This window comes from Theobroma cacao, chromosome 9 (assembly GCF_053813885.1).
Source record: "Theobroma cacao isolate CCN51 chromosome 9, ASM5381388v1, whole genome shotgun sequence".
Taxonomy (NCBI): domain Eukaryota; kingdom Viridiplantae; phylum Streptophyta; class Magnoliopsida; order Malvales; family Malvaceae; genus Theobroma; species Theobroma cacao.
Genome location: NC_142647.1, coordinates 48,451,333 through 48,477,498, shown reverse-complemented (window position 1 = coordinate 48,477,498; position 26,166 = coordinate 48,451,333). Strand labels below are relative to the sequence as shown.

Here is a 26,166-nt window from a genome sequence, read left to right as displayed (position 1 = left end):
AATATTGGGTAAAATATCCCATCTTATAAATTTTGAATTAAAATTTTAAACGGGTTCATTAATTTTTAAAATAAATACTCTGATTTAAAAAAATATTTTGTATTATACACATAAATTCAATTATTAATGTTTTTATTAATTTAATAATGTAACAATATAAAAATAATTATTTTACTTTTTATTATTTTTAAATTATTATTATATAATTTTTTATTAATTAAAAAAAGCACCGTAGGAAACGAGCACCGGTGATGCCTTTTGTTTTTTTAAAAAAATGTAATAATATTTTTTAAAATTAATAAAAAATATTTTAATTTTTTCATATTTTTATTTAAGATGTTTACACTTTTGAAACGATTATTTTAAAAGTTAATAAACTCACTTAAAATTTAAATTAAAACTTAATAAACGGGAATATTTTACCCTCAAATAATTGATGAGAAGCTTGAATCTCGAGATTTTGCTTGCCTAATGCCAGCAATCAGACACGTAAACTGTTAAAAGTTTTCACACGACCAGACCAGCTATAAAATCAATTACTACTTTTTGTTATATTCTCCATTTGGCCAATGTTTACCTGGTGGCAGATTACACCTAATTTCCTATGTATATTCAGGCCATTAGCCCATAAGAGTTATCATACCATACAAGTAACAACCAATCTTATGTTGGTTTCATTTCAACCCCTTTTTTTTCTCAATGAAGAAAATGTCAGCTTAAAAAAGCAACCAGCACAGTAAAATTTCACACTGTGAGGAACTCAGGCCTCACGAGAAAAGTGTTATTATGATCCACGATCCAGGCTCCAGTATACCATTAATTGATTAAATATATCTTGGGATATAACGATCACAACACCAAAATCATGAAGAAAGGAAAATATGCTAGTTCATCCAAATAAAATTTTGTGAAAAAGCAGAGAATAGAAAATTAATCAGTACATACTTCTAAATTGGAAAGCTCTTTCAACTGTCTGAAAACAAAGGCAAACAACTATTACCGATGGAAAACCCAAAAATTCATAATAATCTCAAACATCATAACCAAAACATAAGTATAGTCCCTAATATACAAAATTAGAATCGCACCAACACTTGGAAAACTATCCAATTCAACATGAAGAGAAATCAAAAATGAAAATCTCATAAATTTGTCTCAATAGAAGAAACCAAGTACTTTTCCACCGACATTCTTTCTTCTGGCTTCTTCATGGTCCATGATGCCAGCAGACGTGGTGAGCACAATATATCCAAACTGCAATAAGGAAACAGATGAACATGGCACTCTCATTTCAATTGAATAGACCCTCCATAATCAACACAAGCTTATGTCAACCATAAAATCTAATCTAGTGGACTATGAGAATAAAAACAACACATACCACTCAGCAAAATAGCAAGATAAGATGCATAAATCAAAGCCTGTTCCCACCTTTAAAATGTATTTCGTTTCTTTCTTCCGACAAAATTTCTTGATCTTGGCAAATACCAATTCCTATGAAAAGACAATACAGAAATTAAACACCAAAAGGCTTCTACGCTAACCTGTCTTGAAGGAAGTAACCTAGCAGTCCAACCCTCAATCTCCTTGACTCCAACATCAAAACGAGGACTAATCACCCCACACTTGTTCAGCCTCCCGTTCAGTTCAACCACAATTTTGCCAGCTCTGTGATCATCAACATACTCAAACTCTCCGATGTAACCTGCAATGGCAATCAAAAAGTAAATGTATCAGCATTTTCATATTGCAACAGATACATTTAAGTTCTTAATAAATAAGGGTGGAGAGAATAGTCAACAAACCATGCTTTTGCATGACCAAAAGGAACTTGATGATCACTTTTGAGGAAGGCCTGATCATGACCTGTCGCTTGCCCCTCTTCTCTGCATTGTACATGCTCTTGAGCGCATCATTCAAAACACTAACTCTCACCATCCTTCCAAATGCAAGTTGCTGCTGATTTCACAATGAACAAAAATCAAGCATTTATGGTTTTAAAAAATACTTCAAAATCATATTAAAAAAAAGTAGATCATTCTTGAAATTTGCTAGCATTATCTTCTACCAAACACTAATATACCACAACAATATCCCTCTGTCCCACTCTCTCATTCAAACAAAAATGAAGAATCTTATTCCAACCAAAACCCAACTTTTTTTTCTGGGTATTAAAATTATTCTAAGCCATTTAATGCTAAAACACAAGAATGCAAAGCAAAAAAATTTAAGGGCACGAAACATTATACAAAGAAACAATTGATTCTTAACTAGCCCAGAAGCCCAAAATCTTCTCAGTTTCTTAAACAATTAATAACACACAAAATACAAAGATAAGTAGATAAAACTAACTAATTAGGAGAATCAAATCAAAGGTGCTATCCGATTCCAATGGAAGAACTGAAATACAAAAGGGAGAACTTAAAACAAAGACAAAGTTCGAAGAGCTAATTGGATCTAAAATTTTACGAGAAAAATGAGCGTTTACCTGAAAGCAAATATGGCGGCCGCGCCCAGGTTGATTGAGGAGAGTGACGAGAAGTAAATAAAGGCAGCACTAGGGTTTTGCCGGTTTGGGTTTTAAGGGGCGGGGGGAAGATTGAACACACTTGTTTAGGGCTTTGTGGGGTTTAAGTTCGCAGTCACGAAAATGCCCCTTCGGGCTAATGTGGGCCCTTGGAAAGACATATGCTGGACTAATGGACCATTCCAGAAAGGCTCAAATAGCTAGATACTTTCCCTTTAAGCCCAATCATGACATAATATATATATAAGATATTGAGTAGGGATCTTAGGAAGTATGGTAGAGGAAACGGTTATTTGAGTTAATTCGATTGTGGTTATTTAATAATCAAATTAATTTATTTATATTTAAAAATAATTAAAATTTAACTGAATTTCACAAATAATTAAATTAATTGAAACTGAATTAATTCAATTAATTTGGTTCGATTTTTGAAGACTGAACTTGAGAATTTTATTTTTCTTTTGTTTGCATATATTTATTTATGTTGCATTTTTGTATGAATCAAAATTACAAAAATATTAAAAATAATGATAAACAATTAGAATAAATAAGATGATACTCATATAAACAACGAATAATTAAAAAAATATGAATAAAAACAATAACAAATAGTTTATGATTTATTTCCCATGCGAAAACCTCATCATTCCTTTTTTCAAGCTTGATTAGTTCGGTTAGTAATTTCTAACCGAAACTAAACTAAATTAACATTAATAATTGAACTACCTTAACCGAAGTACTCGAAGAATCAAACTAATTGAACTAAAAAAAGGAACTCAATTCGATTTGGTTTGGTTTGCATTTGCACATCCTTATTAGGGAGAGAGAGAATGACAAGTTAACTTTATTGTGGGATTATTACCTCTTGAGAAGTTTAATTTATGAAAATTTAAAATTGAGTTTATGGTTCAATTTAACATAGCAATACCCACAGGGGCAAATTCTATTAGTAAGTATAGGAGTTTTCTTTCTCTATCAATCAAGGTTCGATACTAATGGAGAATATTTTGAGAGTAAAATCTTGAATGCATTTAATCAATACGGAAAACTATGTCCTTAAATCACCCGAAGGGGAAATTAGGTGTTAGTAAAACCTTAATAGCATGTTGGGTACAGGGAATAGCAAAGCTATTTCGTGTTTATTCCCATATTTTCTCTTTACCTCCGTTTAGTAAGCAATGTCATAAGGAATAACTATTATTTAGTAATAGTTATTCCTTAAAATGGGGTAAAACTCAGGCTTGATTAAACCCAAGCTCTCCCATGGGTTTTGCTATTTCATGACTAGGGGAATAGCTTTGAAATGTAATAAGACTAAAATATTTCTTATAACTTAGAAATATTACAACCTTAGACCTATAAATTTTTTTTTTCTTTTCATTTTCTCTTATTTTTTCTCTTTATTTTCACGTTCTTTCCTCTCTCATTCTCTCTTTAACTTACACTAATCACAAGAGATGACAATGGTGGCGGTGGTGACGACGGTTTCACGATCGAATATGGTCGAAAATCGTCTATCTAGTCCTTTGCGACAAAATTCAATCGAAGAATCATCGGATGTGGGATCCACGATCTGATCTGACCGCTAGAAGCACTGGATCTGGTGCTTCCCAACTAGATCCCCACGGTCGAATTTGGCACTCCACGACCAGATCTAACATAGTGAAGTGTCGATCTGACGCCTTAGTGGCTAGATCTGGCTACATGGTGCGCCAGATTGGTGTTTCATTACACTGGTCACATTTTCGATGGCAGGCCCATGGAGAAGAAGAAAGGAAAAAGGAAAAAAAAAAGAATAAAAGAGAAAAAATTATTTATAAATTTTAAAATATTAATATTTTATATATAATTTAAACATTATTAATATTAATATGATGAAAATATTAAAATATTAATATTTTAAAACCATTAATGTTTTATTTTTTAAATTATTAATATATCAAAATTTTAATGAGTACAAATAAAAAATAAAAAATTATTAATATTTTAATCATAATAATATTAAATTATAAATAAAATATTAAAAATTAAATTATACTAAAATATTAATATTTTAAATTATAAAATATTAATATTTTAATTAAATTATAAAATATTAATATTTAAAAAATAAAATAAAAATAAATAATCATATATATAATAAAGAATATTTTTATCTTTTTACTTTCTATTATTTTCTTATTCTAAAATTATTGTTACCAACCAAACATCATAATAAGTCATAATAATTATTCTTGTTTTATTCCATTTATCGTATCAAACTACATAATAACTATTCTATTATATTTTCATGTAATAACTATTATATTCAATTATTGTCTATTCCGAGAACTAAACATATCCTAAGATACTCTTGACCATATTATTAAAAAAAATATAACCCTTGACACATATTGAGAACAATATAGTTCAAATTTACATTTTTGGCCACTTTAATAATTGGTAATATGAAACTTTTTGGACCAAAGTATTTATCAATATACCATGTATCTTAATGGTTACAACTTGAAATTTTTTATACTTTAACTTGGAAAATACACAACAACGTTGCCTGTCAATTTTTAATTTTTAATTTTTATATATGTAAAAGTCAGAAAATATAACTTTGCCACCCTTAAATAAAATCAAATGAGCTAATTTGGAGTAGTCGTAAAGAATTTAATCTAAATTTTGAATGTCTAGATTCAATTCCTTCTAAGTCTAAATTTTGAAATTCTTTTTTTTTCCTTAACTCATCTAGTCTAAGTTTTGGAATTATTTTTTTAATTTGTTTCTTTTTTTTCCTTTACCCCTCTTTTGATCTTAAAGATGGATTTAATTATTCAAGTTTGATGACATCGAACTTGATATTATGCAAGATCCATGTTTTTTTTTTTTTCTCTTTTTCCTTAGCTCAAATTTTAAAATTTTTTTCCTTTTTTTCCTTAACTCATCTAGGCGTAAATTTTGAAATTATTTTTTTCTTTTTTTTTTCTTTTTTTCCTTAACTTTCTCAAAGCTATGCCAATTAATATTAAAGGTAAAAAAATCAATTGTATATTTTCTCTTAAATGGTTTAATTACATATGAAATATGAATTGAAGCATTTTGAACTTAATATTAAGCAAGATCCAAGCTTGCAAAGTGTTTCAACTCTCTTAAAGCTATATCAATTAATGTCAAAGACAGAAAAAATAATTGTGTATCATTTTTTAGATCGAATTGGTTTGACTTATCTTAACCCTTTCAGTTTCTATAGCAACTCCAGAATCTGCATTTTCAGTTAAGAAAATTGTAAATATAAGATTGCGTAATAAGATGGAAGATTATTTTCTTGTTAGTTCACTTATCTTTTACATTGAGAAATAGTTTGTTAAAATCATTGACACGGATTTTATCATAAATGAATTTAAAAGCATTAAAGCATATCGAGCATAGTATACGATGTCTAATGTGAAAATTTAATGTTAATTTTTTTTTGCTTTATATCTATTTATGTTGATGAATTTGAAAATTTATATTTAAATTATTAATTTAATTTTATTTCAAAAATATTAATTTTTTGCTTCGAATCAAATTATTGATCTGATACATGACGTTGTAAGATTACTCGCCACCCCTTATACAAAATCCTAGATCCATCATTACTTGTAGTTAATGTGATAAGGTTGAATTTGCTTAAATATCATTTAATCTTGTACTTTAGATAAGGATGTTGAGATGATTTAATGTTGGTAATGGCTTGAAGCAAATTAAACAAATATATACAGCTTAGCCCATTCTTTGATTTAACTTTATATCACTAAAGTTGCCTATGTTTACGTCACATATAGTTTGATGCATTTGATTTCATTATTAAAAAGGCAGAGTAAACTCATTGCAAAACACAATGGTTGATTCAATGTTTAGTATAAACTGATTAACTCTTAGAGCTTGTTTGGTTTGTTTTTTTTTTTTTAACTTAAAAGCTCTTATAAAAAATAATAGTTTTTAAAATTAAGTTAAATCTGTTTGGTAAATTTACTTTTATAATTTTTTTTTAAATAAGTTGTTTGACAAAATAATGTATATAAGTTTTAATTTTGATTAAAATTACCATAAAGGGTATTTAATAAATAATTTTCTTTTAGTCACAAATTTCTTTATTCATAATGGAAAAAAGTTAATTTTATTTTTTTATTTATAAAAAGTATTTTTATATAAAATAAAATTTATAATTAATAATAAATCATATAAAAATAAAAACAGATAATGTTGAAATTATTTTTAATAGATGAGGACATTTTTGAAATAAAAAGAAAATTTTTTCTAAAAAAGAGGCGTGTTTAAAAAAAAAAAGGAGAAAAAGCTCCTTTTTGGACGTTTTTTTAAAACTTTTTTTTTTCAAAATTTTATTTTTTAAAAAAAACTGCTTATTTTTTTAAAAGCTTTTTCAAATTCTTGTTTGGATTGACTTTTTCTTTTAAGAGATGGATAAGATAAAAAAAAAATCAGGTCAAACAAGCACTTACTTCTTAGGAATAAAAAAAAAAGTGTAATTTACTTCATGGACTGTTCAAATTGCAAAACATTAGGTTGATAAAAAGAACACAATGTTTCTATTAAGAATATTAGTCCATAAATTAATTATTGATATAGTGTGGGACTAAAATTTTGGTAAAAAAGTTTGAACTAAACTAAAGGTTGCAAAGATTATCTATCAAAAGCTACCATTGGTATTTAAACCACCAACATTGTTTTCGTTTAATAGATTGATATTACATCTATACTATATATAAGGGGAAGCCTAGTTGGAGCTTTCACATTTGGTCATGTGGAGATTTCAAGAGGGAGTTGTGAAGCTCGAACAAGGTTTTCAACAGGACTCTCAAATTTTGCCACGTTGATCTTAGAAAAAGGGCGTTGTGATGTTATCAGTGGGTGAGCCGCATCCTGAGAGGTATAAGCTGGACGAACCGTGTGCAACGCACCGGTTTGCTTCAAATGTATATATACAACAAGACTTAAATATTAAAAAGGTGCTTGAAGTATTTCACTTCATATTGAAAAAAGTTTATAATCTTTTATCGTGCCCAAAAAATCTTTTATCATTTGGTTTATATGGACACAAATCTTTTAATTTTGATGTAAAATTAACAATTTTCAAATTTAATTTCAATTGATATTTTCTATTTACGTATCATATAATGTAATCATACGAAAATTATTTTGGCCACATCAATATCATACTAGCTTATAAGTGGGCATGTTATATGCTACATGAACAATAAAAATCAGTTACTATTGTGTTTGACACTCATTTAGGACTTTCTTAAAATATAATTTAAAATCAAATATTTATTATCTAAAGAAATCTCGAAGATAATGTTGAAAAGATATTCACTAATTAAACCTTCATAAATATATTTTTATTTCTTTTATTTTAGGTAAAACTTACTTAACATATCAAGTAGGCGGATCTATTAAACAACTCTATGTTTTTTTTTTCATAAATAAATAATTTTTAATACAATTTAGATATCAAATAAATTATCATATAAAATACAAATTTCCTCATTGATTCCCTTCTATTTGAGCATGTCATCATACCTTGAGAAATTATAATCCTCGTCTTGCTCAAATTTTAGGAATCTGTTGATAGTTAGAATGGATTTGTAAACCGGCTTAATTGAGTTGCCATAAATTTAAAATAGTTGTATAGATCCTTTTGTAATCGTTTATGTTGTAAAGTTAAAACCAAAATATATTTTTTGCTTTGATGTTAATGAGTAGGGTTATGTTATTTTTGAGATATCTTATAATGAATCTGGTAATTTCGTAAAATATTCAGATTTTATAAATATTTGATTAAATTTTAAAATTATTATTTAAATTTGTTTTAAATACTATCATTAAATATTAAATTTATTAAATATTCTATTAAAATAAATTGAAAATTAATTTTGATGTATATTGTTAATGAAATTTTAATTAATAAATCAAGGTTAACTCATAAAAAATTAAAAATTATATTTAGAACAATTAATAAATTTTAATAAGTATTAGATTTATTATAAGAAATTTAAAAATAAACAATAATATATAAGAAATTAAAATTTAATATTACAAATAATTATTTATATTCGAGTATAGATGGTGTGTACTTTAAGATTACAATTCGAACTTGTGATGTGGAGTAGTTTTACTATTGAACCTTAGTCGAATCAGATTATAGAGTACTCCAATATTACTTAATCGGGTTGATTGATGTAGGATATTCGATTATAAACTACACGTTATGATTCTTAATTTTTCTTATATTAATGCAAATCATAAGATAAAAGTTTTTTTTGATATAACAAAAGAATAAAATTTTTTCACATAAAATGAGATAAATCAGAAAATTTTTTATTATTAAAGCCAAAAATCAATTAGGAATACCAATTGCAATAAGGGGTTATCTTTTTCAATTATGATATAATAAATCTATCTAAAATTCAAATACTACTGTACTATGAAATTTATAATATTTGGGTGCGTATGTAATTGCATTAACTGAAAAATTGGAGGTTGCCGAAAGCCGTCCGTCTTCCGCGCAAGAGCGCCTGATGTCATCAACCCTCACTTCTTTTCCACGTCAAGGATCCTAGTCAATAGAAAAGCAAAATCCTATCTCATACGCCGATATCCCTTTCTCGTCAACCACAATCCAACGACGCAAGATAACACCAACTCAGCAATCCGCGCCGCACACAATGTATCCCAAAAATCCAAACCATCTCGACCGTCAATTCAATCCCATGTCTCAAAACTATCCCACGGTTTAAATCCACCACGTCATCGATCCTTGTGAAACCCGAGCAAACCAATAGCCCCTCCCACTTCTCTCTATATATAGACCACGAAACTTCCTACCTGAATTATCTCGTCTAGCTTATCCTTCGTATATAACTTCCTTATCCCTCTTTTCCCCAAGGCCAAACAAACCCTATCCCTGTTGAAAAATGGCACCAAAAGCAGAGAAAAAGCCGGCAGAGAAGAAGCCCGCAGAGGAGAAGAAGATGACGGTAGCGGAGAAAGCTCCGGCGGAGAAGAAGCCCAAGGCTGGCAAAAAGCTTCCCAAGGAAGGCGGAGCAGCGGCCGGAGACAAGAAGAAGAAGAGGGTTAAGAAGAGCACTGAGACCTACAAGATCTATATCTTCAAGGTCCTCAAGCAAGTCCACCCAGACATCGGGATCTCAAGCAAAGCCATGGGAATTATGAACAGTTTTATCAACGATATCTTCGAGAAGCTTGCTCAAGAGGCTTCAAGACTCGCGAGGTACAACAAGAAGCCGACTATTACTTCCAGGGAAATCCAGACCGCTGTTAGACTTGTACTTCCCGGTGAGCTTGCTAAGCACGCCGTTTCAGAAGGGACCAAAGCCGTGACCAAGTTTACTTCTTCTTGAAAAGGAAATTTGTTATGTAGTTAGGGTTAGGGGTTTCTAAAGTAGATCGCGTGGCTTTTTTACTTTCTCTGATTTTATGTGGTTGATTTCTGCATCTCTTTTTTTAGGATTTGGTCTGTAATTGAGGATGTGACTATGGTAGAATTGAATGAAATTAAATACAATTTGGTACAATTTATGGGCAATTGTTTGTATCTTTAAATTTTTTTTTTAAATTAATGTTTATTGTAAATTCAGTTCTGAAATGATTCGGAGGAAGTGAATCAAATAAAGTTAGTTTAAAGTTTCATACTGAGTGTTGGCAGAGCCTTGGAGGAAAGTGAATATGGCACTTTAAATCAAAAGCCTTGGAATGCGGCAACATTGCTCAGAGTTGCATATGGGCCATGGGCAAGGACTGCATTCTAATGATGAATATTGGAAAGCATTTGAGATTTTGCAGTTCGATGATTCTTAAGATTGAAGCGTTTAGGGTTTGTACAGGTCAGATGAACAATGACTTTTTTAATAGGAATAATTGTTGGATTAAATCCACAATTTCCATCAAACTTTCCGCCAAATGTTAGTTTTCCTGAACCCTACTTTTTTCTAAAATATAGTTTACTGTTAAGTCAAAAAGCTACAAAACACATGTATGGTACAAACTGAAAGAAGGAAAAAACTAAAAGGGCTCGGGATGACAAAATCTTTTGTTGTTTTTTTTTTTATATATGAAATGGTCCATGTTGCGGGATTTTTTTCTTTTGTGATCATATCGTGAAATATTCTTCATGAATTTTTTATTTTCAGTTTATAATTCGTCATAAATTTTTTGGATTTTTATTGAGGATGGATCATCATAATTTTTTGTTGGCTAAATGCTTAAATTGGGGTTAAAAGTTTAAGCACTTTTTCAATTAAGGATTAAGCATATCAATTATAACAATCAAGAGTCAAATGTTTTCGATTTTTTATAATTAAAAGTTAAGTTGACAAGGAAATAAAACATGTATTACACGTGATAAAAAATCGTGTTGAAAATGTAATTTTTATATGTTATGTTAAAAATTTAGTTATTATAAATTATGTTATAAATTAGTTATTATACGTCATATTAAAAATTTAATTATTAGATGTCATTGAAAAATATAATCGTTACACGTTATATTAAAAATTTAATTATTATATATTAAAAAATTTAATTATTACATATCATAATAAAAAAATTATTAAACGTCACGTCATAATTTAAACTATTTTAACTTAACAGAAAAGACTTCCTTATAAAACTACACTTCCGTATCTTACTCTTACAAAAACTACCTTACTGGCGCCAGACACCTCTCACCAACCGAAAACTTTGGCCATTAATTGTTATAATTGCAATGTTTGCCCTAAATTGACAAAAATCCAAAAGTTTTGGCTTCAAATTTAGCATTTAGTCCTTTTTGTTTGGATTTTCTTCATAAATTCTGTCTTATGTATTTTTGGTAGAAAAGACAATAAAAACTAACTTAGAACATGAAAGAAAATAATCAAAATAAAATTTGAAAAAATCAAAACGTGAAGCAAATTAAAAAAGAGTAGAACTTGTAAATAAATAAATTCAAATCACAAAACCCACATATCAAAACAAAAGAAAAAAATCAAAATTACAAAAGTGGAGCAATGAGAGGTAAGAAAAAAGAGAAACGAAGAATAAAAAGATAGAAACAGTAAAAGAACAGTGAAAATGAAATGCAAAAAAAGAAAAAAACCAATTACAAATCGAAATACAAAAATGTAAAGAAACCAAGAAAAACACGACTTGAACAAATCAAAAACCACAAAAAATGAACAAAAAAGCACCAAAACAAAGGAAGAAAACAAAATAAAATTATAAAAGAAAACAGTAGTTAAAGCAGAGAAGACATAGACAAAAAAAATGAAGAACGGATTAGCAGAAAAACCTAGAGCGCAAGGACAAAATCTAAAAGCATGACAGTAGAAAAAGACCAAAAAGCCATGCCTATGCCTATATCAATTAGACAAACGACCAAAAAAAGCCCATCCAAAGCAAAGCAAAGAAACAGAAGAAAGGAGAAAAGGAAAAAAAAATCATTTGGAGACTAAATGCGAGAGGAAATGACCACAAAGCCCTCTCAAAGACACAAAAACTAAAAAAAACTTCAAGTGGGTCATGTGTCCCACATATAAAATGCCAAGTGTCAGGCATAGAGCTTACCAAATGTCAACCTAAAAGCCCCTCGAGACTTCCTTTAATATATAGTTATATAAATTTTGCCAAAGAGATGTTAAATTCAATTTTAGAGCACATCAAAATGGTCAATGGAATTATTTGCCCTGTATAAAATGTTGGCTATCTGTTTTGTGTATGCGATATGTCAAGTAAACTATTAATAGACCACAACATTTACAATTTTGACATAGTAAATTAAACTCCATTCACAGTATTAACTACTCAAAGAATCCTCAAAATGAATAGAAAAAAAATGAGAGCTAAAATGAAAAAAGAAAATCAACAAGAATTCCTTTCTTTTGCGAAAATTTGCATGTTCACTGAAACTTTGACTTGAAAGCTTCTATAAATTTCCTTTCTTGTTATTCAATTGTCGTAAGCTGGCTCTTTTGTGTCAGCATAAGCCACTCGGTTCCCATTCCATATTAGCATCTCGTTCTTACACCCTCCATTTTAAATGAAACCCAACTTTCCATTTTTGACAATAGCTTTATTTAGAATAAAATAGAGTTCAGAATTTGAGAGGAAGCCTAAAAAACAAATTTACCCATAAAGTACAAAAGTTTTATCTGAACATGTTGCAATGCTCCGTTCCTAACCTAAAAATAATAGGATACATATACAGTTTGTAAATAATCCCAAGACAAAAAAAGGCAAAAACATAGTTATAAGTAACTTACAAATTTTTTGCCAAGCAATCTGTGACATTGATTGCAAGACACGTTCGCCGTTGGCCAATGGTTCATATGCCAATGATCGCCGAGCCGCACATTCATCCAAGTGAAATTCAAACTAATTGAAGCTAAAGAATATGAAACAATTTTCTTCAAGATTGCTCATTAAGCCACAAATGAAATGAACTGTAGTTGGAAATAAGGTACTTGTTAAAAGTAACACCCTTACACCTCAATCTGAAGCTAAAAATGGCGGCAACTTAATGGGGTTAAAATGTACAATATCCCAAAACTAATCTACATTTTTCTTTCCTTTCCTTTTGTCTTCGTAAATGTTCTACATTATATTGTATTTCTTTTGTAAAGAAGCTAAGTTTGGACACATGAAAATTTATAGCGTATACATCATAAAGAATTTAATATTATGGATTCCTATTCATAGTTAAAAGATCAGTTAAAGAAATCGCAAGAGCACTTTCGAATGTAAAGTCAATCAAACAAAAGTTGCAAGATTTATGTCACTAATGAATGTTAAATACTACACAGTAACAGTTCAAGAAATTTAAATAATGGACTTTCTTCCTATATTTCGTGGTATTATGAATAAAGAGATGCAAATATTTGCATGTAAAGCGAGAACATCAAACTTATCGAAGAATGCAAAGAACAGTTGAAGCATTAGTAGTAAAAGAAGATTCTTGATAGAGCAAATTGTGAAAAATAAAAAATTATTTTTAAAAACACTTTATCTTTCAAGACTTAGAAAAAATTATGCTTTCTTGATATTGTTGTAAAAGATATGGTTTCTAAGGGATTCAGAACACTTAAAATTTACGAAGGAATGTAGATAGATCAATAGATAGATGGAGAGAGACAAAAAGAGTTTTTACCTTGTAACCTGTTGGTCAGATAACAGGACCTGGTTTCCAAAGTTACGGCATATGTAGAAACGAGTTTGTGGAATTCAATCAAATCTAATGGTGTGTATAATGCTGTGTGAAGAGTCCATTACTAAAATCTCGGCGGATGAATACTCTGTCATTGCGGACGGTTTCCAAGAAAACAATCAAAGGTAGATTATAAACTTCTGAAAATGGGTTTTAAGGAGGAAGGTTCTTGCGAGAGGAAGAGTGAGTATTGGAAACGGTTTCATGAATTTTATATAGAGAACATGAAAGCAGAAAGAGACTACCCGAAAAAATGCAACTAAAACTTAAACAGTGATAAATGAAAACATATTGTAAATTGGATTGACATCTGACTCGAGCTCAAGGGTCTTAATGCATTAATTCTATCCTATAATATCATGCAAAAATGCTAGTTCTACAAATTTCTGCAGTTGCATGAGGTTAAAGGTCAGGATTTTATCTATGTTTAGCCTTAGATTCAACAATAAATTTCTGTCCTTTCCTTTCATTTTTTGTTTTTTTGGCTGTGAGTCCCTTCACTGTCCCCTTTGCTCTTATATGCTCTCTTTAGGACCCATTGCACGACTTTCTTTCACAATTCACAACCGCACTTCTCTTCATCTCAAAGTAAACCCAAGAAACTTCATCTATTAAACTCATTCGAGAAGGTCAAAAACTGGTATAAACAACACAAGAATCAAGAGCCTTAAGAAACTTTTTTCAGAATTTCAGGTTTCAACATTATTGTTTCTTGAACACAGCTACATATCATCTTGAGTTCATTTCTGGAAGATCTTTCATCGTCCAAGATTGCAATATCGGGGTCCTTATCCTCAAATTTAACTACGTTTGATACAATTCCAGATGTTTGTTTCTATGTGTGCCGCAAATGCAGCACCCACATTGTCTCCAAGGAAAACTACATTTACAAGGTAACAACTCTTTCTTCCATTTGTTTGCATGATTTGTTCATATTCTTTCATGATTCCATGTGTTTTAAAAGTTCTGGGTCTGGGAAACTCCTTGGAGTTTCACACCTTCACTTCTTGGACGTTCCAATGAATCACTCTTTGCTTGTGCAAACCAAGAATGATAATAGAAAGGTCCTTTTTTTTATTTTAATTTAGTGATACTTGAACTGTTCTCGTTGTTCTTGTATGGCTTTCGATGTTCTCAGTTAACATGGAGTCATTTGCATGTCTTTACTTCTTGCATAAAGAAACATGCAGCCTAAAATCCTAAGAAACCATGCCAATTTGGTTATCTTCACTCTTGATGTTATTGTTTTGCTTTTCTTTTTCATTTTTTGGTTGAATCATTTTTCTTTGATCGTGAGAAACTTGTTGTTTAATGTTCTTGAACTTTTACTATATCTCCTTTAGTTGAATCCCTGAAAGGTTATTGCTTTATTGTGGTGATTTTATACCCTTGTTGTTAGTATAAACAGAGTATACTCTGTTTTTTCGTCTGAATTTCTTTTCTTCTTTTATGATGCAGATAGGTGGTTGATAATGTTCTATATTGCTGTAACATAATAGTAAGGGAAGGAAGATTTCTCCTCCATCTGTAAATAGTTTTTCTAATATGAACTCCATTACAAATAAAACTACTAGCACATAAATTTTTGTTGGTTTTGACTCGAAATCATTGGTGCAGGAAGAAGCCGCTGTTTTCGGATGGAAAGCAGATGTTATGTGCTGACACCAGGGCGGAACCTCCTTATGTGATGGGGGGCCATAACTTTTAAAATTTTTTTCTTAACATATAAAAATTTTTAAACTTTTTTATATATTCTATTAGTGGTCTCCTCAAAATAATTTTTTATTTAATAATTAATATAAATAATAAATAATAAAATGATTTCACATTTCTCACTCAATTTTATTTTTTTTCAATTTATATTATTATTTTTTTATTTTTATTCTATTTATTCATATATTATAAGTGTTATAAATTTTTTTCTCAAATTTCTATAAATCATTAACCATATTCTTTTTCTTTCTTTTTTACTATGTAATATATGGTATCTACCTTCTATTTGACATATTTTTTTTTTATGTTACGTAGATTTTATTTTTATGATTTTAATATTTAAAAATTAATAATTATTATATAGTTCTCAAATATAAGTTGTAGTGTTACATTGTTGTTTAAAATTTCATCAATGTGTCATTTTTTTTATTAATCCTGATTATGTAAGAGGAAATTAACTTGAATATTTTTTTTATATGCTTTACGTTTTATACTTAATTGAAATGAAATTATATTAAATATATAATATTTAAATAATTTTGATTATTAATCTTATATATCATTTATATTTTATCAATTATAGTTTTATATTTAATTTTATATTTCTATTATCAATATTTTATTATTGATTAAATTTAACATATTAGTTTTTGAAAATTTTTAACTCTTATTTTTCTATATTTGGCCCCCCTAACAAAATTTGACTAACTCTGTTGACACTGAGAAGCCATATGTGAAGGAATGAAATGACCTGGACAATCATTATTCTAAAGAATAAAACATGTAATTTATTCGTAGGATTTAGCTTCTTCTCCCTTTCACTTTCTAGCTAGTTTAGCAATTTTTAGAAAGTTTTTCTCATCAGTCAGTACTGAGTACTCTAAATGGAAGATTAGTAGTGAACAATTGTTGTTAATGTTTAGAACTTGGCTTGAGATTCTTACATTGAAACGAATTATAACTACAACAATTGTTGTTAGCTGAGCATTTGTGTAGTGACAAGAAAAAAAAGATTCATAAACATACAGTTTGTACGAAGAGTCACTTGCTCATGTTTAGATTACCATTTCTCATATTCTTTCAATAGTCACTACTCTAAAGCTGTTATTGCCTTTAGAAATAGATATAGTGTCTATTTGGATTGATTTATTTTTAACATATTTACTGCTTAAAAGCAGAAGGTGAGTCAAATAGGATTTCGTGAAAAGTTTTTTTTTAAAAAGTAGTTTTTTAAAAGAATAAAATCTAAAAAAAACTCCAATTAAGATCTTTTTATTTTTTATTTTTAAAAACACGTTAGCTTATTAAGAGAGCTATTTTTTCTTAAAAAGATTCTTTCTCAAAAAATACTCACTCTCTCTCCCTATCGATCTCTCTCTCCTCTCTCCTTTTCTGCAAATCATCATTGTAGGTTTTTTTTGCTCTTACAAAAATTAAGAAAAAAAAATATTCAAAATTCGAAATTGCATTCAAGTTATTTTTTTTATTTTGTTTTTCATTTTATTTTCTATCTTTTTTTTTACTTTGAAAACTCTTTTTATTAGTTGATATTTATCAGTTTATTGTTTGATATGATAATTATATAATATTTATTTATTCTTAATTTTTTTATGATGTATATAATACTTGATACTTATGATCAAAATAATTAATCAAATAGGTCAATGGTTATTGAGATAAATTAGATGAAAATTGAGATAATATTTATTGATTATGGTTGTTAAGATAATATTGTTCATGGAGGTGAACTTTGTTGATAAAGACATCAATAGCTAAACGTGATTTTTTTAAATTATTACTCTCACTTTATACTTCTCTTCTTCTTTTTTGAGTTCTCTTTCATTGTTAGGATTAAGTGTTCTAATAGTCGACTTACTTTCTTTCATCTCTTTTTTTATGTTATAAACTTTATGTAATATAAAAAAATTTTATATTTTGAAATTTTTATTTTAAATAGATAAAAAATAAAGTTAATTTTTTATTTTTTAAATAAAGAAATTAATAATTAATAAAATTTATTTATTAAATACCCTTGATGGTAATTTTAATTAAAATTACCATTTCTATAAGTTGTTTTGCCAAACAGTTTATTTATAAAACAGAGTTTATAAAAAGTAAATTTATCAAACAATTTTAACTTAATTTTAAAAGTTATTATTTTTTATAAAAGTTTTATAATAATTTTTAAATTAAAAAAAGTCAAGTCAAACATGCTAATAGAGTAGTTTTTGCTAGACTATCAATTAAGCAGGGAAAAGGGTAAGCTTCTGCATTGTTTTACTGCAGGTTATGCATGATGGATTCATTTGGTGGCACCATATGCATCGAAAGATCAGTATTGTCTTTCATATAGGAAAACAAAGCTTAGTGCCTATTTGGCTTAATTTTTTTTCAATTTATTTATCTTTTAAAAAAAAAGTTAGCTCAAACAAAAATTTTGAAAAACTCTTAAAAAATAATTTTCTTAAACAAAATTTTTTATAAAAAAAGCTCCAAGGAAGAGCTTTTTTTCTTTCTTTTAAAAACACATGAGAATTTTATTTTTATTTCAAAAATATCTTTATCTGTTAAAAATAATTACAATATTACCTTTTAAAAAAAATAATCTTTATGGTAATTTTAACCAAAATTAAAACTTATAAAAAAAAGCTTACAAAATTAAATTTATCAAACAATTTTAACTTAATTTTAAAAATTATTTTTTTTATAAAAATTTTATAATAACTTTTAAGTTAAAATACAAAACCAAATCAACCAAGCTCTCAGAATCAAATAGAAGGAAAAAGGAATATAATGGTAGTTTGAAGAGCGACTGAATCTAAAGTTTCTCTAATAAACTTGTCATTTTAAAGCAATGACGGTCATAAATTGAGATAATAATTCGATTTAGAGAAACAATTAATTACTTTTAATATAAAATTTTATTAACAATTTAAATATAAATTTTTAAATTCATCACATAAAATAAAAAAATTACATTAAATTTTCACATTAAGTATCGTAAACTAAACAATACTTAATATGTTTTTTTGTTTTCAAATTCATCGATTACTAAATCTATTTCAATTAAAAATACATAATAATAATTTAACTACAATTTCTTTCATAAATTCATATGTTGCTAATATGAAATAAAAAAAAATTAAAATTCATACCATTACTCTCCATCCGCCACCACCACTCTCCATCCGCCGCTAATTGAGAGGGATTATGACAACAGCAAACGGTTGACACTTTAAACAGAGCGGCCTCATCTGAGGATAAAATTAAAAAATATTGATTGGGTAAAGAGCGGGCCGCACTTCATCTTCAGATGGCAAAGAGACTAGGCTGCAAACTCTTCGTTAACAGTTACTGTTCCTTCTCTTTCTCTGTGATTAATTTGGGTTTTGTTTTAAGGAATTAATTCTTACTCTTTGTCGCAGAGTTATCATTTTTCACGACCCATCAAGATCTTAAAACTTTATTTTCACCGTTCGGTGTTGTTAAAGAAGGTAATTAATTTTTCCTTTTTTTTTTTCTATGGAAATCATAATGTTTAACCGGTTCTTGTATTGGATTGTCTTTTTCTATGAAAATCATAGAGTTTGACCGATTATTGTATTGTGTTGTCTTGTTTTTGTATGTAGCCAAACTAATCAGAGATCCCAAAACTCAAAGGCCTAAAGGATTTGGTTTTGTTACATTTGAAACTGAGAATGAGGCACAAAAGGCATTGAAAGCCATGAATGGCAGGGTAATTCTTAAATTCACCTTCACTGCACTTCTTTTTGCATCTAATATTATCTGAAATTCAGAATTTTGGACAGAGTTTTCGAGTAGATTTAAGTAATAGTGCTTCTTTCTGATGACAATGGTGATTTGCCATCTGATACGTTGAGTAAATGTGGGGTTAAACAAAACCTGATTTTCTGTAAAATAGTTCTGCATATGTTGTGATACAGAAAGAAATTTCTGCTTTCTGTAACAAAATTTGATTAATACTCTGCTTAGTGCCGCTTTAGAGTAAGTGTGTTAGTTTTGTTATGTGTCGTGAAGAGCGCTTTAACCAGTGTGTATGATTCCCAGGCGCGCCCTATCTTACTTTCTTTGGTTTTTTTTGTACAGTTTGTGCGCGGAAGGTTGATTTTTGTTGAATCCGCAAACAGTCAAAATTCAGAGAATGATATAGATAGCTAAAAAGAATACTACTATACATCGTTCAATAATGCAAGGATTTGTTTCACAGACTTTTCCTTTAGCCAGAGTTTGTAAGATACGATCTTACCTTTAGTACCTTAGAGAACAAAAGTACTTGTAGAATGTAACTACAGCAGTGATGAGCAAAAGAATATTTTCAACATGCAATGAAAACATTATTATTGTTATTATCATCTTAAAATATTGACTATTCTTCTGCTATCATTTGTGTCTCTTTTCACATTGGAATGGCAAAGTTTATTATTCATATGAGTGTGAAAGGCAAAGTTTATCATTCATATGGGAACATCCATTTGGCCAAGATATTTGCCAATATGGCATTTCTTTGTGCTAATCTTGAAACTTGGATTGCCAGAGCTAAAAATTAAATAATACAACTTCAAACAGTCAAATATAGCTAAAACATAAAAAGAAAGAACTAGCTTTTAAGCTGCCATTTCCCTAATCCATACTACCCCCGCTTGAAAAAGCAGCGTCAAGTTTGTCACTAGTGCGTAGGAAGCTACAAACATTCTACTCAGAAAGCCAACTCCTAGTTTTGGAGATCATTATGCCATGAAAGAAAACTCATCCCTTTGGACCCAAGAAATTGATGCCCCCGATCCCATGCCAAATGGAAACTCTTGAGTTATAACGTTTCCGGAAAAAAGAAATCCATTGTTCACATTTCAACCTGCAAACTTAAATTAACCAGTCCATGAGGCAGCAGCATCAATATCCTCATTTTGCATCACAACATGGCGGCGCAAGATTCAGTCAAACTTTTGAGGCAAGCAGAGCTACCTACAGTACATAATCAAAATAGAGACACATTAAATATGATCCGCTTCCTAGCCACTTAAAATAAAAATAATAATGACACTTGCTATTTGCTAGGATGATGATGATGAAGAGCAAAAACCATTCATTAGAAATCACAAGGATGTAAGGACAGCAACTATCCCACTAACACCAAATTCCTGGATTACAAGGTTGAGTTGCACAAGCTGGGTAAATAGTCTCTACTAAATGAAGCCAACACCGACTAAATGCAGCTTATACCATAATTTTAAAACACTTTCATTATGGTCCTAATGATGGATTGGTTAAACATCACATGTCGAGCATATAAGCTCTGCCAATGTAACTTGTGCTCTAACAACAAACTCAATCACAATGACCCAATGGAAAAAGAGAAAATGGCTCCCCATCTACAACAGTCTGCCTCTGGCAGACAAAAGCAATTGTATTTATCTATAAAAAACTTGACAGGTATGTTATATGTTAATTGTCCACCCCTTCCAAGACTGGTTTATAAGTTATTTATGGCCATGGATATGGGCACATTCCTTGAAGTGGATTATTCTGTATCAAAGATCTGGCACTTTAATATTGGCTCTTCACCTCCTCGCTGAAGTATGTTCAAAGGTTGAGCTGCTCACTTGCTTAATCAGTACACGAACTAGATTTAGAAAACCGTTTAGTTGTAGGTTCAAATCTTGATTCAGGAGATTTATTTGAAATGTGTTACAAAGATCTCGTGAATCAAATGAAACTATCCATCAAAGATATTTGATATGCCCCTAAGTTTCTTACTGATTGAACATATGAAAGGCAATGATAATATCAAGTTGTCCTACGTTGATTGACTGAAATCAATACCTACAAACATCAAAGAAATCAAACCTGTGTCGAAAAACATCAATCATCATCCCTTGTGTGCATACTCAACACGAATATTTCTACCATCCAGTACCTAAAAACAAACATAACATGCAACATGAAAATCTCAAAACTGCTCATATATTAGATAGAAAAACGTATGGTAATAATTGAGTTAATGAATTCATCACTTCCTCACCTGAGAATGCATTTCTTTAAGAGCAGCATTAGCTGCAGCTTCAGAAGCAAACCGCACAAATCCATACCCTCTCGATTTCCCACTCACATGATGACAAATAACCCGAACTGCTAAAATTTCAACATGTTTTTACTGGCGTAAGACAAATATACGACAAAGAAAATAAGAATCCGAGAAAATTACCTTCAATGATTTCACCATGTTTCTCGAAAGCATCTTTCAAAACAGTCTCGTTTGTATCATAAGAAAGCCCTGCAATTACCAACACTTTTCAGGAATCAATATCTAATAGTAGCATTGAAGCAAAATAGTAAATAACCGCTTTTTGGATTTTTATTTTTTTCTTTTGAGCCCAGAAATGTCACCGTTTGGATAAAGAGAAAACCGAGGAGAAAAAATTTTACAAGACCTCCAACGAATAATTTGGAGCAAGAATTGCGAACCGAAAGCGACCCAGCCAATGGGATTGTACGAAAGAGACGAAAGGCTCCGTTTAAACTCTGCATGCTTTTTGCTATTCAGCGCTGTGAGTGCGGCGCCCGGCGGGCAAAAGCTCAGAAATCAGTACGGGAAAGTTTTCCCAGATTGTGTATCAGAGTGGTTTGAGGGGCAAAGAAGGTGCCCCTTGTTCGGGGCATTGGTTAAACCCGCAGATCTCAGATCGTAAGGTGATGGATTACCTAAGAAATTGAAACCAAAACAACTGGATAGAAGTGAAATTGGCCGTTCTGTTCCTATCTTGTATTTGAAATGTTGAATGTATGAATTGGGCCTCTAAGCTACACAGTTCACAGTTCAATTGGCATAAGTGAAAGCCTCTTTTTTTTTTTTATTCCTTCCAAACATCGGCCTCGCCAAAGACTTTAGAGAAACCTTAAACGACCGCGTTTGGGGAAATACCCAATCAAATGCCCCAAACCCCAAACTATTTAAACTTTTATTTGTTCTTTTCTTTTCCACTGTTACATTATTAACACGAAACAGCTTCAGAAGGTATTAATCTTTTGTTTTTCTCCAAATTCATTCTTAATTACTGGAAGAAAAAGAGAAAGATACCAAGAACAGAAAGCGAGGAATAAAGGCACACTGGGATAAGCTGAATGGAATAAAGGATCAAATGCAAGCATGTGCAAACAACTGAAAAATTGCTTGAAATTTTAAACTGCATAAGCAAAGCATCTCATTCAATACAAAAATCCCAGAAAGCAGAGGAAAGAATTGAACTGAAAGAGTATGTAAAGAAACAAGTAGTTTCATTTCCATGAAGATCACATACATGATAATGGGAGTCTAACAATAATATCTTAAATTTTCTTTGAAACAGTTTTCCACCTACACATCCACATTAACAACCAAAATCCTAAAGACCCCGTAATCACATACAACTAAATAAGAACAAAAGAAGGCCTAAAAATGAGAGTTTCTTGATCGAATTAAGCTTTCTTGAGAGACTTGGTGGCTTTCGATGGAGATTTGGGTTCCTTTGTGGCTTTGTCAGTCTTCTTTGGCAAAAGAACAGGGTTGATGTTTGGCAAGACGCCACCGTGGGCGATGGTGACGCCGGCGAGAAGCTTCCCAAGTTCCTCATCGTTCCTCACTGCGAGTAGTACGTGCCTTGGTATGATCCTGTTTTTCTTGTTGTCACGCGCTGCGTTTCCAGCCAATTCCAGAACCTGAATCGAAATTTAAATTCATCAAAATTAAAAATTATCCTCAACAAAAAAAAAACAAATGGATGTATCATTGAATGATTTAACTCTCAGTTACCTCAGCGGCTAAGTACTCAAGAACGGCAGCCATGTAAACTGGTGCTCCGGTTCCGACTCGCTGCGAGTACCTTCCTTTCTTCAAGTAACGCCCGATCCTTCCAACGGGAAATTGGAGCCCAGCTTTAACCGACCTTGAAACAGGTTTCTTCTTTGGGCCGCCGCCCTTCCTTCCTCCAGCGCCCTTCTTCACTTTTCCTCCGGTATCCATTGGTTCAACCCGACCCCGACAACACCCGCTACCCTTCAAGAAGTGAATTTGGCAAGACCGATCTGGATTTTGGAATTCACGAGAGATGATGAGCGGATAATGGGATGTTCGTGTATTTTATAGCGGTGGTTTTGTAAGAGCTGGAGTAGAGCCAGTGGAGAACGAGAGCCGTTAAATGGGAAACTTATCGACGGTCGAAGATTATTTTGGGGCGATCCGTGTGTATTTCGAATGAACCAATGAGGAGCGAGTTGGAACTATTTTGAATTTGTTTATCTTTGAGGAATAAATTTGGGCGCCTTTTACAAATATTTTTCGTTTCCCGCTTCTGAATTTCGGGATTCAGAAGGCACTGTTTGTAGTGCAAAAAATTTTCCTTCTATAGTATCTCACAATCTTATAGTAAACTTTTAAGGAATAAATTTATTACCTGATTTTATTGCCTTAATTAGGTAATTTTAATTTGGAGTTCAGATTTTGGATAAGTTTCTCTTTAATGTTTAAAAGTATATAATGTTTTTCCATTCGCATTTGTATCTTTATTTTTAAGTAGCATTTGGTATAAGAAAAGTGAGAACATATTTCTTGTAATGTACCTAATTAAATTACATTATAGTATTTGTTTTGCAACAAATCACTGCAATGTAAGATTACAATGCAATCACATTACAACCAAAAGACATAATGTGATTGCAGTTCAACACTAATGCAATCACATTTCATTGCACTCTGTAATGTTTTTAAATATAGTTTTACTTTTCAACTTTATTACCTTATTAAAAATATTTTGTAACGTTATAATTAAAATAAAAAATATTAAAATAAATTATATAATATAAAACTAAAAAATTAAAATAAAATAAAATCTAAGAAATTAAATTTTATATAATATAGGTAAAAGAAATTAAAATAAAATATATAATATAAAAAATTATATTAAAAATAAAAAATATAAGATTATAATAAGAAATAAAAATAAAATATATGACATTAAAAATATATTTAAGATATGATATTATATAAAAATTAATAATAAAAAATACAAGTATATTAAACTTACATTTTAATAAATATGGATAATGTTGAAAATTAACATTATATTTTCAGCAAAATACTTGTAAATTAAACGATGCAATGTTATATTTCCTACATTTTAATCATTATTTTGTTTATATACTAAACACTGTAATGTTATTTTTCCTATAATTACATTACTTGCAATCACATTACCTGTAATTACGTTGCATTGTAAAATACTAAACGCCAACTAAATTTAAGCAAAATGCATTTGAATAATTTTTTTTTCAACAATAAATGAATGTATTCTCTTATTCGAAGTGTTGGTTTAATTTTTATTTTTATTTAAAATGCATATAAATATGTACATATAGAATTAATTATCAATAAATATATTTAAAATTTGTTTATTTTTATTAAATTTGAAAAATACAAACTTTTTAATTTTAACTTTCATTTGTCAATATTGAAAATGTAAGAGTGGATGCTTATTGGATTTAACCTTCGTTGACATTTTATTTTAAGATTTAATTTATTATTGTGTTCAAATTATGATATAACATATTCGATTTTAGTTATTTAAAAAAAACACGATAAATTACCATCAATATAAATAAAATATTCAAATTCATATTTGTTAAGATTATTTTCACATAGCAACAGTTACGAAAAGTTTTGTTCATTTATGAGAAGTGTTAAGTTATTATTTTCATTATTGTACTTAACATTTACGTGGATTATGATACTTATTCTTACTTTTCATTTAACGTAAAAATGTGTTAAAAGTGTCATAATCAAATAAAATGCCATTGCCTTGTAAGTATCGATATTTACTAAGTAAATATTGATACCTTCTTGCAAGATTTGAATTTCTTGCAGCTCAAAGGATCAATACCAAGGGATAGGTATTGGTACCAAGTAACCGTTAAACGTGTTTTTCAAGTAACAAACGGCTAGTTTTTGCATTTAATGCACCCTAATGACTCCAAAAAGGCTTCCAAGGTATAGATTGAAGGTTTTCATCAATTTATGATTTGAGAAGAATAAGTAAAACACAAGATCAAAAGAAGAACATGCTTAAAGCGTTAAATAAGTTTTTATTCTCTCTTTAGTCTTTGCAATCTTCAAAGCCTTATATTTATTGAGCTAATCATCATTTACTTCTCAGTCTTCTATATTAATTGAGCTCATCAACTTTAGAAAGGCATCTTAACTTCTACATGTTTCTTTGTTACATTTTGAAAGAGCTTATACATGAACCATTAACAGGTAATTGTTGATTATACCTTTAACTATTAAAAAAGTAGAGATTTCAAACTTTAGTCTTGAAAGGGTTTTGTAAATATTGTACTTAGACCTCGAAAATACATATTTTATACTAAATTTTAAAATCTTTAAGTAACTAAGAGAAATGACGTAAATAAAAAGATCGAATTTCTATAAAATACTTGCACAAGCTTCTCTCTATTCTTAAATTCTTACTTCGCTAAAAGTCAAGTTTTGACAAGAGTAACAAAAAGGCTTTTCAAGCTCACAAAATATTTGTCATCTTCAAAATTATAAAAGTTTTTAAAGAATCTCATTCATCCCTCTCTTGAAATTTCACTCTTATTTAAGTTAACTAAACTAATAGATTCAAAATTA

The 26,166-nt window shown here is 29.6% G+C and overlaps 5 protein-coding genes across 8 annotated transcripts; 2 read left to right on the top strand and 3 right to left on the bottom strand.

Moving 5' to 3' along the window:
• Positions 1-923: 923 nt before the first annotated feature.
• LOC18590745 (Ribosomal protein S8 family protein) lies at positions 924-2,626 on the bottom strand. Of its 3 annotated transcripts, XM_007016441.3 has the most exons (5): positions 2,489-2,562; positions 2,353-2,400; positions 1,806-1,956; positions 1,545-1,705; positions 924-1,254 (listed from the first exon to the last, which is right to left on the bottom strand). In XM_007016441.3, the coding sequence occupies exons 3-5, from the start codon at positions 1,936-1,938 to the stop codon at positions 1,156-1,158; spliced, it is 393 nt and encodes a 130-aa protein (XP_007016503.1). In that variant the 5' UTR covers positions 1,939-1,956; positions 2,353-2,400; positions 2,489-2,562; the 3' UTR covers positions 924-1,155. The 3 variants fall into 3 exon arrangements, with proteins under 3 accessions (XP_007016503.1, XP_007016504.1, XP_017982063.1); XM_007016442.3 differs by lacking the exon at positions 2,353-2,400 and having other exon boundaries at positions 2,489-2,626; XM_018126574.2 differs by lacking the exon at positions 2,353-2,400 and having other exon boundaries at positions 1,806-1,959; positions 2,489-2,608.
• Positions 2,627-9,393: 6,767 nt separating this feature from the next.
• Positions 9,394-10,121, top strand: LOC108660425 (histone H2B). The gene has a single exon (XM_018127208.2). It carries the CDS (start codon positions 9,490-9,492, stop codon positions 9,934-9,936), a length of 447 nt encoding a protein of 148 aa, XP_017982697.1. The 5' UTR covers positions 9,394-9,489; the 3' UTR covers positions 9,937-10,121.
• An 8,515-nt stretch (positions 10,122-18,636) lies between these two features.
• On the top strand, positions 18,637-19,892 carry LOC18590742 (RNA-binding (RRM/RBD/RNP motifs) family protein). Its single transcript, XM_018127209.2, has 4 exons — positions 18,637-18,838; positions 18,914-18,982; positions 19,118-19,224; positions 19,596-19,892. Exons 1-4 carry the CDS (start codon positions 18,802-18,804, stop codon positions 19,665-19,667), a joined length of 285 nt encoding a protein of 94 aa, XP_017982698.2. The 5' UTR covers positions 18,637-18,801; the 3' UTR covers positions 19,668-19,892.
• Positions 19,893-20,019: 127 nt separating this feature from the next.
• Positions 20,020-22,347, bottom strand: LOC18590741 (glycine-rich RNA-binding-like protein). Of its 2 annotated transcripts, none has more exons than XM_088809433.1 (5): positions 21,938-22,347; positions 21,712-21,780; positions 21,529-21,635; positions 21,330-21,423; positions 20,020-20,471 (listed from the first exon to the last, which is right to left on the bottom strand). In XM_088809433.1, the coding sequence occupies exons 1-4, from the start codon at positions 22,032-22,034 to the stop codon at positions 21,376-21,378; spliced, it is 321 nt and encodes a 106-aa protein (XP_088665559.1). In that variant the 5' UTR covers positions 22,035-22,347; the 3' UTR covers positions 20,020-20,471; positions 21,330-21,375. The 2 variants fall into 2 exon arrangements, with proteins under 2 accessions (XP_088665559.1, XP_007016499.3); XM_007016437.3 differs by having other exon boundaries at positions 21,354-21,423; positions 21,938-22,336.
• A 417-nt stretch (positions 22,348-22,764) lies between these two features.
• On the bottom strand, positions 22,765-23,607 carry HTA6 (histone H2A 6). The gene is made up of 2 exons (XM_007016436.3): positions 23,296-23,607; positions 22,765-23,201 (listed from the first exon to the last, which is right to left on the bottom strand). The coding sequence occupies exons 1-2, from the start codon at positions 23,503-23,505 to the stop codon at positions 22,962-22,964; spliced, it is 450 nt and encodes a 149-aa protein (XP_007016498.1). The 5' UTR covers positions 23,506-23,607; the 3' UTR covers positions 22,765-22,961.
• Positions 23,608-26,166: the final 2,559 nt, after the last annotated feature.

Coding starts and splice junctions, on each gene's coding strand:
- HTA6 (XM_007016436.3), bottom strand. CDS start 23,505: ATGGATACCGGAGGAAAAGTGAAGAAGGGCGCTGGAGGAAGGAAGGGC. Junction 23,202..23,295: donor TTGAGTACTTAGCCGCTGAG/GTAACTGAGAGT, acceptor ATTTCGATTCAG/GTTCTGGAATTGGCTGGAAA.
- LOC108660425 (XM_018127208.2), top strand. CDS start 9,490: ATGGCACCAAAAGCAGAGAAAAAGCCGGCAGAGAAGAAGCCCGCAGAG.
- LOC18590742 (XM_018127209.2), top strand. CDS start 18,802: ATGGCAAAGAGACTAGGCTGCAAACTCTTCGTTAACA. Junction 18,839..18,913: donor CTGCAAACTCTTCGTTAACA/GTTACTGTTCCT, acceptor TCTTTGTCGCAG/AGTTATCATTTTTCACGACC. Junction 18,983..19,117: donor GTTCGGTGTTGTTAAAGAAG/GTAATTAATTTT, acceptor TTTTGTATGTAG/CCAAACTAATCAGAGATCCC.
- LOC18590741 (XM_088809433.1), bottom strand. CDS start 22,034: ATGCAGAGTTTAAACGGAGCCTTTCGTCTCTTTCGTACAATCCCATTG. Junction 21,781..21,937: donor CTCCAAATTATTCGTTGGAG/GTCTTGTAAAAT, acceptor TGGTAATTGCAG/GGCTTTCTTATGATACAAAC. Junction 21,424..21,528: donor TTAAAGAAATGCATTCTCAG/GTGAGGAAGTGA, acceptor GTTTGTTTTTAG/GTACTGGATGGTAGAAATAT.
- LOC18590745 (XM_007016442.3), bottom strand. CDS start 1,938: ATGGTGAGAGTTAGTGTTTTGAATGATGCGCTCAAGAGCATGTACAAT. Junction 1,706..1,805: donor TTTGGTCATGCAAAAGCATG/GTTTGTTGACTA, acceptor TTGCCATTGCAG/GTTACATCGGAGAGTTTGAG. Junction 1,255..1,544: donor GGTTACTTCCTTCAAGACAG/GTTAGCGTAGAA, acceptor TCCTTATTGCAG/TTTGGATATATTGTGCTCAC.